We start from the raw sequence: 14,882 nt of genomic DNA on the forward strand, positions 1-14,882 counted from the left end.
AACTGACTTCTGACTGAGAAGGAAAAGGAAGCTTGGGAGAACCAACAGGTCTATGAATTCGAAAAGTACAGGGAGCACCAGGCGCGGAAGTTTTACCAACAAGTTAGCAGGATGAAGCCCTATACACCTCGATGTTCATCCTGCCGAGACAAAGAGGGAAATCTAATCTTCGACAGAATGGGCATATTGGAGTGATGGGTTGAGTATTTTGATGAGCTACTAAACAACCAGAACATCGGCGAGTTGGAGGTCCCGCCAACTGAAGACGACGGACAAATACTGCCACCACGAAGTATAGAAGAAACAGTTCGTGTAATTCATCGGCTAAAAAATCATAAATCGCCAGGAGCCGATGGAATTACAGCCGAATTGGTTAAATATGGAGGCTACCAATTATACCAAGTGGCTTATCAACTGATGTTCAAAGTGTGGGACAGCGAATCAATGCCTGACGACTGGCAAAGAGGCATTATCTTTCTCATACATAAAAAGGGAAATATCACACAGTGCAACAATTATAGAGGTATCACGTTGCTGAGTACCATCTATATCTTGCTAAGTCGGGTAGCCCCATACGCTCAGAACATCATTGGCCCATACCAAAGAAGCTTCCCTCCAAGCAAATCAGCAACAGATCAGATTTTCTCTGTGCAGCGATGGAAAAACTGTTGGAATATGGACATCAGTTGCACCATCTTTTCATCGAATTTAAGGTCGCCTATGACAGCATAGCCAGGGTAAAACTGTACACGGCCATGGGAGAATTCAGTATCCTGATGAAATTGATAAGACTGACTAGGCTGTACCTGACCAATGTGCGAGACCTGATAAAAGCAGCAGGATCACTCTCAAGGCCATTCAACATCAACAACGGTCTATGACAACGGGATGCCCTATCATGCGTCCTCTTCAACCTGTCCCTGGAGAAAGTGATTCGCGATGTCGAGAGTCTCCATCCTCTTCAAGTCCACTCAACTACTGGCCTACGCTGACGATATCGACATCATGGGAAGAACAACCCGAGACATACAGTCTACCTTCATCCAGATCGAGCAGGCAGCGCGAGATCTTGGGCTGCACATTAATGAAAGCAAGGCGAAGTACATGGTGGCAACGTCAGCGCCAAAACCAAAAGAACGAACAACATCGAATCGCACTGGTCAAACGGGAAGAATAAAGATAGGAGACTACAACTTTAAGACCGTTGAAAATTTCTCCTATCTAGGGTCGAAAATCACCACCGATAACAGCTATGACGATGAAATCCGTGTACGGTTGTTGTCAGCCAACAGAGCTTATTCCAGCTTACAAAAACTGTTTCTGTCGAAACGTCTCACCATAGGGTCAAAGCTCTTACTATAAAAGACTATAATCTTGCCAGTTCTTTTGTATTCCTCAGAGACTTGGGTTCTTAGCGAAGAAATCTGCAAACTCTTGGTTACATTCGAGAGAAGAATACTCCCATGAATTTTTGGCCCCCTACATGAGCATGGACGATTCCGTAGCCTACATAACAACGAAATCTATGAGGTTGTGGATAAAATCCGGCTCAATAGGTTACGGTGGGCGGGTCACTTAATCCGTATGAGGTTGAGGATGATCCAGGAAATTTATAAGGGCAATATCTATGGTAGAAAAAGAAGACGAGGCAGACCCTGCCTGAGATGGAACGATGGTGTAGGTCAGGGCACTAGACAACATTTAGGGATATCGAATTGGTAGATCTTATTATTATTAAGGCAGGCCTAAACCGGATACCGGTTGTTGCGCCGTTGATGATGATGATGATGATTATATTGTAAAGTCTCTTTAAAGACTCAGTCGGTCATTGTAGACCCAGAGAAGAGGGATATCATGGGAGGGTCATTACGATAGTTGTCTATCAAACAGTCGCTGTGCTGCTACAGTTCTGACGATGAAGTTCAATATTTCCTTACGGACATACGCATACAAGAACTGTCACATGGCTTAAAGAAAGATAAATCTTATTTGGTTATTTGTATTTCTAAGAATAGCTGACTCTACTTTTCTTGTCTTCTACGTATTAGGCCTTCCAATTCCATGGCTATTAAGTAAATTCAATCGTGCACGTAGATATTTTTAGAGTCTGGGAATTCCAGTGTATCTAAGATGATGTTTTAGTATTTGCGATACTGGGGTTATCCAGTTCATCTAAGAGCCTTGTGTTTTGCCCATAGAAAGTCATAAGTAATGCCGAAATCTGCTCATATGGATTTTGAATTCAATTAGCATTTCCAAATGCTGAAGCAGTCCCCGACGTGAAATTTCCTGGAATTTTGTTTGATCAACCTGAAGTTTTTTTCACTCCACTTTGGTAAATAGATATGCAAATGAATATTTTTAAAATTTCACCTTCATTTTAGTTAATCTGGTTTCGATCAGCTGGACATTGATAATGGCAGCTTTTCGGAGGTCATCAAACAAATTTGGTTCTGCTTCGGCCGATCTAAACCTCAGGTTGAATATGATCCATGTCTATGCCGAGTTGGTGTACACATATAAAGGAGCAAACAACACCTGGAAACCACTTTTGGTTACGCTGCTCCCAACGCAGAGATGAGGCCTGTCCTGACCGCAACCCTTAACCCTTAGTTTTAAGAAGTTGGGTGCTTTGCCCAAAACGAGAAGTCTGGGGACTAAAAATGTGGGAAACAGTTTCTCGCCCATTGGTCCAGTCAGCCATCAAGTGGATGCGTACTCAGAACTCGTTTAATCAATTCCTCTTGTTGCATATTGTCATCAATCCCCAACATTCAGTTTTTTCAAACTATTTTAATTAAAACTCAAATTTAAACTTTGGCATTCTTATTTTCATATCAATTGTGCGTATTGCGGGAACCCTGATTTATATACAACTTGTGAAATCTAAATCTAAATTCCATTTAAGACTTCAGATGAACTTATTACAAAACAAATCCTCAAATAACTCTAGTAAATTCAGTAATCCTAATCCACATCGTGTTCGGGATTTCACAACACAACAGCATCCGATTAATGTGGGATTAACATTTATCAAGCGTAAATTCAGTGACTGGCCCAAGTCATTCATGATTTTCGGCCCGCGACTTTCGGAGACTGTACAAATACTTTTCTTCTATACAATATCACTTTCTTACATCTATTTGAACTTAATTGCAAATCTATGGTACACAAATATACAAATAAACGAAAAATCCGCTAAACTTAGATGAACCCGTGGTCTTCCTTTATGAGATCGGCCGCCTTCTCGGCAATCATGAAAACTGGTCCGTTTGGATGACCGGCGATGATTTCGGGCATGATGCTAGCGTCGGCCACCCTAAGATTCTTAATGCCATAGACTCGCAGTCTAGGATCGACAACGGCTGTATCGTCACTTTCTGGTCCCATTTTGGCGGTGCCGGAATAATGGTAAATTGTGAGGGTAACATGACGCACGTAGCACTCCCAATACTTTCTGCTTGGGTATCCGAATTTCAAGCATGGGGGCAGCGGTCGATCCCATAGTTTGGCGTTGATCTTCCTAAAAGCCTTAGTGTTCATGAGATCAAGGGTTTTCAAGACGCCTCGGGTGGCTATGTCGACGTCATATGGATCGTCGAAGTAATTGGCGTAAATTAGCGGGAACTTGTAGGGATTAGAGCTCTTCAGCATGACTCTGCCACGACTTTTAGGTCGCAATATCATAGGGAAAAGCATGAATGCATTCAAGTTTTTCTCTTCAATTTCAGACCAGACGGCTTTGAAAAGACTTGGCCTGATTCCAAACGCACGACTGATAGCTGGGTTTGAGGACATGGAACCTCCGACTAAGAACAACTCGATGTCTGGCCAACCGTCAGGATCCTTGGGATTGCTAAGATCGTAGAACGAAATGGCCTCACAACCGCCTGGAGAACCATAGGGGCCGCCTTGCCTCATGAATTCAGTTAGATGTCCGAGGTCAGCAAAGTCTTCAAAATGCAGCGAAGTGGCGTTGGTAGTGAAGGTGACAGCCGCGGCCGTGTGGTCCATAAGATTATAGCCCACGGGTAAATCGGCAATGGGGACAATGCCATGCTCTTTAAGATGGTCGGCTGGGCCTATTCCTGATAACATGAGCAACTGTGGTGTGTTTATGGCGCCAGCAGATAGAATGACTTCTTTCCTTGCCCGGACTTTGTATTCTTTATTCTTTGAAGTGAAGATGACTCCTGTGGCTGTTTTCGTGTCGGGGTCGATGATAATCTTCGTTACCAAACTATTCTTGCGTACATGCAGGTTGGGTCGTTTGCCTTTAATGGGGTATAGGTAGGCGCGATTTGAGCTGGTTCTGGTGGCGTTTCTTGTAGTTGTGTGCAGGAATGAAACTCCGACTTGTACTCGTCCATTATAGTCAACATATGCCAGTCCATCTTCTTGACTTGCTTCCACGAAGGCTCGAGCAATATTAGATTTCCAGTCGATGTATGACACAGTCACTGGCCCGCCTCGACCTACGTAATCCTTATCTGCGTTTGGAACACTGCTGTCTTCCATTTTTTTAAAGTACGGAAGAACATTCTTATAACTCCATCCTACGTTACCGAGTTCTTCCCAACGGTCATAATCTCGTCGGTTGGCGCGAGTATACATCATGTAGTTCAGTACACTCGATCCACCCATGACCTTCCCGCGAGGCCAGTTGCATCGGTTGTCGTTCATGGCTAGACAAGCTTTCTTACTGGGCTGAGTCCGATATTTCCAGTTCATATTTCCCAATTGCAAGAAGTGCACCACAATCGGAATATCCATGATCAAGCTCTCGTGTTCACCAGCTTCGATGAGGAGCACCTTCCATTTTGGGTTCTCTGACAAACGAGCGGCTATAGCGCATCCGGCAGTTCCAGCTCCCACAACTACAAAATCGTACTCCTTCTCCAAGGGCATGTTGTCCATGCCTTCTAGACGCAAGTCTTCATTTCCACGGGCCAAGAAATCCAATGCGGTCTTGATGTAAGTCTGCGAGTCCGTTACACTGATAATAGCGCACGCGACCAGCAAAATAGTCGTAAGTAATACATGGGGCCTCATGTCTGCAGAAAAAGTTCACTTTCTTCTTCAGACCAATGCTAACACATGTTATTGGCCGATGCCGCCCAACTGAACTCGATTACTCTTCTCCAAGATGCAAGATACTATAGATACAAGATACTTATTCACACCAGCTATCGCGACTGCTGCTTCGCGCGAAACACTTTCAAAGGGTCTCCGATCGATCCCTGCTAGATATCAAATACGAATGAATTCTTGTACACGAAGTCACTCGCTATAAATGAATGGCCAGGTCTTTTCTCTGTATATCTCGACCCCCACTTGGCTGAGTGCACGCCAGCTTTCTGGTGCGTCCTTAAAGGCCATACTCACGATCCACACGTTCCACATTCTGCGAAACAACAGAGGACCGAGCTCCGCTGGCTGACTGGTGGCTGCAACCGGTTGGAGTCTTTATTGATGTAGTTCACTGTCAATGTCACTAATTCCGGCGGAGATTTGTTGGTTTGCTGAGTGTTTGCGGCGTTACTTGACCTTTTCGCTGCCGACATCGCTCACGAAAACAATCAGGTGGCTGGAGTGCTGTGTTGCACAGGTACTGGATCGATTATGGTGGTTAGGTAAACAGGTAACTTTTCCGATAGCTGCACGTAAGCCGGCGAACGGTGGATGCAATCGGACCAGCAATAGAGGCTGGAAATGGTTGCAAATGTTTGGCTCGTATGTGTAATTTCCAGCTGCGGCGGTCTTTGGTTCTGTAATATTTTGCATCTATGCGGTGAATGGACATTAGTTTTGAGTCTTTCCACGATTGCTTTTGTAGCTTTCGCAAAATTCTTGAGACAAGTGAGTGATGCAATTGGGTTAATATGCTTTTGGGGAGATCTAAATGTGGATATTGTTACAGTTTAGGACTTCGGCAGCAAATAAGTGGGCAGCCTCAAAAAGACACTTCGGCGTTTTTGTGTTTTGTTGTTCAAATTTTTGGTCGGTTTCGGTTAAGAAATTAGTGCTGATCATTGGTCTGATTTGGCAGACCTTCCGCAATTGCGCCTACCTAGTCTCCTCAATTTTCGTCGGTTTTCACTGAATGCGTCCCCGAATGCACTGATCACATACTCATTCTCCAGTTTCTTTTGGTTGAATGACTTTTGGAGTTTTAGATTATAGATCTCTTCTTTTTCGAGAGGGATGACATATGTGTGTGTTTCTTATTTCATCTACCAAAAATATGAATTGGCATCTGTCCAGAGATGCTACGTAATCTTTTTTGTTAGTACACGTATCTGTAAAATCTTAGAAAGTCACGACAACTCCACCGCACGAAACGTCGGAGCTAGAGGGGGTGCGTGTGGGGTTCGCACCCATGAAACACCACCCCCGAACTCTCCAGGTCCAGCCTCGTGGGACCATCACTTAGGTACTTTGTTAGTTCGCGGGGTCGATTTGTCTTTAGGCACTCGTTTGTCTCCTTCTATGTGCCTTCATCTTTCTTTTTCCCTTCGGTAACTCCTACGATGGAAAAACTGGTGGAATATGGCGAACAATTGCACCATCTTTTCATCGACTTGAAGTCGCCTATGACCGCACAGCCAGGATAAAACTGTACACGGCCATGAGAAAATTCTTTATCACGGCGAAATTGACAAGACTGACCTTGACCTGAAGTAGTAGAATTACTCTTGAGACCATCAACATCAACAATAGTCTAAGATAAGGAGATGTCATATCATGCATCCTCTTTAACTTTGTCCTGGAAAGGAATTTTTGGCCCCCTACATGAGCATGGACGATTCCGTAGCCTACATAACGACGAAATCTATGAGCGATACCATGACCGTCAGGTTATGGATAAAACCCGGCTCAATAGGTTACGATGGGCAGGTCACTTAATCCGTATGGATGAGGATGATCCAGCCCGGAAAGTCTATAAAGGGAATATCTATGGTAGAGAAAGAAAACGAGGCTGATGCTGCCTGAGATGGAAGGTAGGTTAGGATGCCAAAAAACTTTTAGGGATATTGAATTGGTAGACCTCGTCGTACAACCGGGGTGTCTGGAGTTTCTTACTAAGGCAGGTCTTGACCGGATACCGGCTGTTGCGCCGTTGATGATGATGTTGATAATGCGTTCAGGGACCTTTCGTAGATTCGTTCTAATCTGATTTGCCAGAGAACATTCTACCCTGACCTTGCTGCGTTCTTGCATTCTGTGTGCCCCTCCATACATCTAGCATGGTGTAGCACACTCAGATGGGAAAGGCAAGCATTCCATTACACATGACATTCCACAGCATAGGATCCAGTACCGAGCCCTGTGGTACTCCTGTTGTGACGATCTACTCTTTGGGACCCTCATCCGTCCCATATCAGAGAGCCATAATTTTCTGGTTAAATATTGTGGAACATCTATGTTAGACAACACCCCTTGAATTCGGTTCCAATTGGGGGAGTTAAATGACTTTTTGACATCCAATGCCAACACGGCACAGCAGCCGTCGGAAACCAGCGCATCTTTTGTCAGATTGGCTACCATGCTTACTGAAGGTATGGTTTCCGGTCCGGTAAGCTATCGCTGCTTTCGACTATGGATAACAGCCTCTCCATCATCTTCTTCATTGTATCCAATCGGCAGATCGAACGATATGATGCTGGATCTCCAGGCGGCTTGTTGGTTTTAAGAAGTAACACCAACTTTTGCTTTTGCACTGAGCAGGGAATATTTCAGGATAAGATCCAAACTTTTGTTCATGTTGTCGCCGATCCCATCACATATTTCACACAGCTCCTCCGCAGTTACTCCACGTATTACATACTCGTTGAGCTAGATCACCGTTTGCCTTCAAATGTTTTCGTGATGCGGAAATGAGGAAACAATCTTGGGCAAATCACCTGAGCCGCCTTTTCATTACTACCCTGTTTGAAGTAGTGCCTCCTACGCGGCCACGCAGTTGCTTTTGTCTCTTTTTGACCGTGTTTTCCCCTAGGTCTCCTTGCCCGAAAACATGCGGCAAGCAAATTTTCGATTTCGTTTTTCTACCAGAAAACATCGTATGCTTCCGCCAACCATAGGGTGATTCGGGTGAATTTTTTTCTGGCCGTATCGGAATATGTCGAGCTTGAGCTTCGTGGAAAACATGCTTCCCTCAGAAATTCCCTCCGTTCAGCCAGGCAAACCAGCCGGAATTCTACGAGCGCTCATTTTCTAGCTCAATTCACCCTTTATTTCCATGCAGATTGCCTAGCGGTCACTATGAGTATAGTCCTCACTGACTTGCGATGCGACTCTACTAACTAAAGCGGTGCTCATGTATGTCAGACCCCAGACCTATTCCTCTAAAAGTGCATGAGGTCACGAGTACCACGTTCTACTTCGCGAACGCTTCGAGGAGAATACGTTCTTTCAAATTTGTTGTTCAGCTGCCCCATTCAATAGTCCACGCGTTAAAATCCCCCAGCTCTATATGTGGATTCCTTTCAATTTTGCTCTGACGAATTCATCCTTCGATTGATTTCGATATTATTTGATTATCATCTGATATGGTTCTGAAAGCAGAGCATACCCTTAGTGCTGTCCTTCTGCGCATTCAGTGTATATGAGTTGCATAGCCTTTCCCAAACTGGGGTTGCGTAGAGGAAAGGTACTGGCTATAAGCGGTCTACGGGTATACCAGGTGATGATTAATTATGCCATGTCGTCGCCGAATCCATTTAGTGTGGGTAACAGCGAAAGTTTTGAAAATAATTACATTGTTGTTTCCACTTTTCTGCACCTGCTTTAGGTAGATTCATTCCCTTTCCGTGCACAGCGTGCCTCACCTACATTCACTTACTATTAGGACCTATCCTTTGCGGGTGAATTTCGTGGTTAAAACTTTTCACCTTCTCGCAGGCATAATCCACATGCTCCTGAAAATTGACCTTAACGTCAGTTATCCAGTCCAGGTATTTAATAATTGCCGAAAACCAAATCATCCGTTGTGGATAATTCCCCTTATAGAGCAAGAACTTATCGACGAAAGTGGGCACATTCTTGGTGTTTGCATGCAGCATATATAGTTTCGTTAAAACTTTGAATATAACATGCCTCCTAGAGTTTCTGAATCTATCAAGCGACAATCGCGCTTGATGGAGTATAACAACTGTAGAAGCTGGCCAGCTACTTTTCATCATTTCTTGCAGGGTCTGATCCCCAGATTGTCACATCAATAGTGCCATCTGCGGGGTACATTTTTGGCCAAGATCCGCTTATTGCAATCAGGCTCGCAGATTATGATGACTTCAGTTTCCTTTTTGTAGATAGTCTGTGAGAGCCTCTTTTTAAGGTTTTATGTAAACACAAAACCTTATTAAAATCGGTTTAATGTCTGTCTGTCTGTCCGTCACAGCATTTTTCGCGGAGATGATTGTGCCGATTCACATCAAATTTGGTAGAAAGGTGGGAACTGTGAACACTCACGCATATAGTGAGTTACATTCTTTTACGTCGAATTTAAGGGGGTCCCCATACATGCAAAGGGGAAGAGGGGTGTAACTTTTGGGGGGGATAAAATTAAAGGTCTCAGTTAGTACTTTTCGAAGCCGGTTTTAGTTTTGATATCTGTTGGGAAAGTGGGTGGTGCCGGGGGTTGAAAGTGATCCTTTTTTAATGAATCCATTCTCAGAAACTACCCAATCGAAAAAGCTTTAAAAAATCGGGAAGCTGCCTCTATGTGGTGCCTAGGCTCCTGTTCAAGTAAAGTTAATAATAGTACATTACTATAATTTTTAGTAATTTACAGGAAAACCCCCCTTAAGTTCACTCTAGAATCGCGAATTTTTTAGTAGTAGTAGTATTGTGTAGTAAGCTATAGCATAGAGCACGATCCTGCCAAATCTGGTGAAAATCGCATTATTACTATCAAAGTTTATACTAAGTCAAAGCTGTGGCTTCTGTGCAAATTCAAGCTTGAATGTCAATATCACTTGAAAGTGGATATTGGAACATAATATATGTATATATTACGTGCTACATACTAATGGAACAAATGCACATTCAAATCTCTTTATAAAAGAAATTCATAAAAACTTTCAGACCTGAAGCGTCTAGCTTCTGGTTTCCAGACTTGTTTCAGGGTGTTCAGGCTGCTGCTTATGGAATGCTGATAATCAATACTCTCCGTTGCCTTGAGTGACATCTGCTATCTGAGTTGGAAACCGTCCCAAACTAATCTCACCTTATCTGCCATCAGACTGAGCTCAGATTACGACAAAGAAACCTTATATTAGAGGATAATGTTCGTTCAGACGTGGAATCTAGATATCTTTGCCTTTGGCTGGATTTATACTGAGTTTCCATCCTGCGGCCCAATTTCGCCGATAACAGGGGGAAACATTTCTGATACCAATCAATCAGTTTACCTTTCTTGGGGTCGACTTCAGGCATCTCTCTGGTCTCTCCGATCTGATTAGATTAATTTGATTCTGTGCAATTTTCGCAGACGTGAGCTTAGAGATAGATAAAGGAAAAATATCGTTTTTAACATGTCGCCGAGTTGCATTGTCAGGGATACTAAGGAAGATACCATGTATCTAGACCGTAAATGATTTTTTAACACAAATGATTGGCCTAAATACTTTCGTTGCCTTATTGGCACATCTATTTGCCTTCGGTGTGAAAACCACTCCAACGCACTTCCAGGTGTGGTACCTGCCTGAGTGAAGTGCAGTTCCGTCTCTATCAACTATGGAGCAACCTTATTGCATCTGCGACAATTTTTATTATGTCGTCTAAGACAAGGATTTATATGGTGGTAAGCTGGATATTGCCCAGTTAATCTTTTTTTGGCAAATGAGACTGTTTAACTTCTAAACCGGGTTCTAGTTCACGATTTTCTTCGTTTGTAGGGTGTCTTATCAGAGGATTCCATCCAGGATCCCTCCGGCTTCTAAAAAAAGACGAGTTCCTTTTTTGTTGGAATCTTACTGAGTTACTAATGTTTATATTGAAAGTGCAACTATAGTCCTGACGGTCTTTTAGTATATGGTCTTTTTGTATCTCTGATAGTCCCTACATCGTTGCCGATATTTGTGCTTTTAGTAGATCTTGAAGGGTTGGGCATCAGATTAAGAATCTCAATTTTCGATTGCAGTAGGTTTTAGAGCGAATTCTGGAAATTTTAGTTTCAATAATTTGATGACACTTCCTACAGTCAGTTTTCCTAAGATCTCTGGATGTTTTGGCAACATCTATCGCGATATTCAAACTGAATAGTTTCCACTTGTGATCTAAGAAAGGGGGGGAGGGGGAGGTTAATACCCCTTTTTTTCAACATCTCTTTAGCGGTCTTGGCTGGTTCTAAGCTCTTGTCTAGTTTTGAAGAAAGGATCACTAACTTTTGCGTTTCTAAGCCATGGTCCAATATTTCTAATGTCTCCTAGCGTTCTCCATTGATGATAAATTGGAAGGGCAGACTGCCCTTTGGGGCGCTTCTCCCAAAGCATGATTTATAAGTTCATAGATTTCGTATTTCGGTCGCTGTCGCTGGCGTTTTTTTCTATATTTGCTTCCTGCAAAACCTTCGATGTGAACATTTCCTAAGTGTGCGCTTTGGGTGTATCAGACTGGAAGCCGACAATCTCACCTTTAGGGGCCATCACTGTCATTGTTTTCAGCTCCAGTGTTTAGCTATTACTCCTTGCACTGCGATTCACTACTACTACCTCCTGCCTGGAAGAAAGTAATTCGTCCTCTGATGATGCATTTGGCATTATCTTCCTTACTGTTAAAGTTTTTTTGGTTTAAAAGCAGATTTCATTCTTGGTCGCATGAGTTTGGTGACCAATAGATCAGCTCCGGAAACGTGGCCGTCGGGGTAAATGTTTTAAATGGGAGGTGCTCATGGTGTTCAAAGTCCACATACTGCACATACTCCTCTTTGGCTATGTTTTAGCTTGGCTTGGTGTTGGCAGCACCTTTCAAGGTGCATGGAGGACAATTTTGTGGTGGTAATTCATCCATCCCCAGTTCTACTTGCACTTAAAACGTAACCAGCAGCCAAATTGATTTCCAAAATGCAGATAAATCTGGCTGTCAAAAATAGTTTCCACTGACCAGTACGGCCGATCTCACGTGTTTGAGCCCTATTGTTGATATCGTGATCAACCTACCTTGACCACGAATAGTATATTATTTCACATATTAAGGAATTTTTTTGTAGCAACCTTCATTACTTTTTTTAGCCAGAGTAGCAGCAATTATCCCAAGTGCATCACAAATCATTAGTTGCAGCTCTTCTAATTCATATTATATATCGCTTGCACACGTTTTTCTGATTGCTGCGTATTAAGCTTAAAGGGCGCTTATTAGATACAATTATCTTTTTCTCGCTGACTTGACCTTCTCCATGGGTCGAAAAAAAAAAACGGTTTCAAGTCCAATCAACTTTACACTTCGTTGTATTCGGTCAAGGGTCTGTCTTCCGCTTGGTGGTATTGCTGTGCTGCAGCTTCAGTTGAATGGCATGTCTCGTTGCTGCTGGCTATGTATCAAACGGCACGTCCACCTTTGTCTCTGAATGAATGCCATTTCGATAGGCAAGTTTTCCTTCTGAAATTTATATAAAAAATATTTTAAGCAGCTTAGACTTTGCATTGGCTTCGATTGGGAGGCTTGCTGACGCGTTCGAGGTGCTATTGACTCTTACTAGGCCAAGGTGGCTGTTGGTTCGTTGGTTACTGGTAATTTCCAAATTCAAAACTTTGAATTCGTGCACCAGCATTAGAGGGATCTGAAATTGCAATAATTTTAAGATACTTTGTTGAGTGTTGTTTTGGAGTACTTGCCTGAACAATGGCAGAAATGGTGCTGAACGGCGAGGGTACCTAGTGCTTTTTAGCTGGCGCGGAAACCGCTGAAAGCTAGAGAACTTTGACCTGGTTTTCGGTTGCTGCAGTCGCGACCCAGATTGCGCGGTCTTCCGGTTAATGAAAGCGCGGCTCCTATCAATTTGAAATGCTCTTGAACAGTCCGGAAAGTGGCTAAGTTCGATTAAACTAGAGTTGGGGTTACGTAACCATTTTTTATAGTCATTGGATTTGGGTACACGGCTGAATATTTCATAGTCAAATACGAAGTGAAGGTTACCCGGGTTTTGAGAGTTTGTTATTATTTTTTCATTGAAATTTATTTGTGGATGAATCCCATGTTTTTCAGTGGAATTAAAATTTCATTCCCAAATTGGCAAGGGCTTAATGCCTGTGATGGGTCGTAAAATACGGTTCTCGTCTAGATACTTAACTCGTTATGGGATGGTGGGCAACCTTCCATCTTACTACCGACTATCTTTTCATCTGGTCATTCAACTATGTTAGAATCTATCTTCGAGAAATCGGATAAGACTTATTGCAACTGCGGTCTAGATGCGTGCAGGCTGGATTCGGTACTGCAGCGATCCACTGATGAGAATAACTAGACTGGCTTGATATGCTAATGCAACGACTTAAATATTTCACCATGGGCATTGAATTTCAAAAAATTGTCTGTATTTCCATAAAAGTAGTATTTGGGTCCCCTGACTGTGGTAAGGTAAACTGTGTCTTTTTATTTTAGTTCTTCTACATTTGATTTTAATAAAAGTATCATAAAAAAGCCCCAACGGCACTTGACATTGGGTATAGAATTCAAGGTTTTGAAGCCACGAGCTCCAAGTGGACATTGGACTGGTGCGTCAGTCCCTTCCAGTTAAATGTTTGATTTGGAAATGCATTTTGTTTTTTGTTTGTTAGTGTGGTAACAGTTCACAGCCTAATACAAGCGCTGGGCGTGTTTCTTGCAAGAATTGTCGATCTAGGACAATTCATTGCATAAAATTCATATTACACTGCCTTTACACTGGTAAAGCTAATTAGAATTAAACGCATATTGTAGCAAATTATGTTGCGTTTTTAAGTGTTGCTCAAGATAGTTAACATTTTTGATAATGCTTCCCTGAATCCAGTTGTTTTCAATGGTTTAGCGCATGCAGGGATGCATTATCAATGTTTGCGGTTTTACTTAGAAATTATTAAGTGCTTGGTGGTCTACCCTTGTTGCTGATAATTTACCTTAGCCTAAGTTTATTACCTGTGTCGATAGTTTGTAGAGCTTGTAAGAAGTCAATTACCAGTTTTATATTGGTCATACACAATAGGAACTAAAACGGAGAGTGCAGAGCAAATTTTATTATCTCCATTATCCAAATTTTTACGTGTCTACTTCCATTCTTGGTCTCCTCTATTATTAGTATTGTAGTATATTAGGGGTAAGATATCTGGTTGAAACCAGCTTCGTTCGTTACTAATTCAGGAAACAAAGAATATGTACATGATTCAATTCACAGGTAGGGGGGAGGTAATGGAATCCCAAATAGAAGACTGCCTAGTCTGCTGGTCATAAACCTGCTTAGCGAACCAAAGTCTAGAGGGGTAAAGAAATCCAACTCTCTCAATAGCACGTGAAGTTGGACTCAGGATCAACAAGTCAAGAAATAATTCATTATAGGCAATGGGACAGCAACTGATATCCGCTCTGAGCCTGTTTTATTAAAAAACTCCAGGCATTCCGGTTTAGCGCCAGGAAGAGGAATTCGATGTCCCTAGTAGCTATCTGGCCTCCTGGCATACGTAATTCGCCATCCGCGCCTATACGGATAAGGTGTAGTAGTTTATTCAACGGGATTTTATCTACAACCAAACGGTCGTGGAATCGCTCATAAATTTTGTCGTTATATAGGTTACGGAATTGTCCATCCTCATGTAAAGGGCCAAAAATTGGTAAGAACCCAAGCCACGTTTCGAGCGAAACAGTTTTTAAGGTTTTGTGTAAAACAAAACCCTATTAAAATCGGTTTA

The 14,882-nt window shown here is 42.6% G+C and overlaps 2 protein-coding genes across 4 annotated transcripts in view; one reads left to right on the forward strand and one right to left on the reverse strand.

Annotated features, from left to right (window-relative positions):
- The window catches only part of LOC119655906 (flotillin-2), a 364,992-nt gene that overhangs the window by 132,517 nt on the left and 217,593 nt on the right, over window positions 1-14,882 (forward strand). The window lies entirely within an intron of this gene.
- LOC119654693 overlaps window positions 2,816-14,882 on the reverse strand; it is an 88,156-nt gene continuing 76,089 nt past the window's right edge. The window contains exon 3 of the mRNA XM_038060205.1: window positions 2,816-5,064. Within this exon, the coding sequence (XP_037916133.1) occupies window positions 3,205-5,064 (1,860 nt within the window). The 3' untranslated portion in view covers window positions 2,816-3,204. The remainder of the gene's footprint in view (window positions 5,065-14,882) is intronic.

This window comes from Hermetia illucens, chromosome 4 (genome assembly GCF_905115235.1).
Source record: "Hermetia illucens chromosome 4, iHerIll2.2.curated.20191125, whole genome shotgun sequence".
NCBI classification, from domain to species: Eukaryota; Metazoa; Arthropoda; class Insecta; order Diptera; family Stratiomyidae; genus Hermetia; species Hermetia illucens.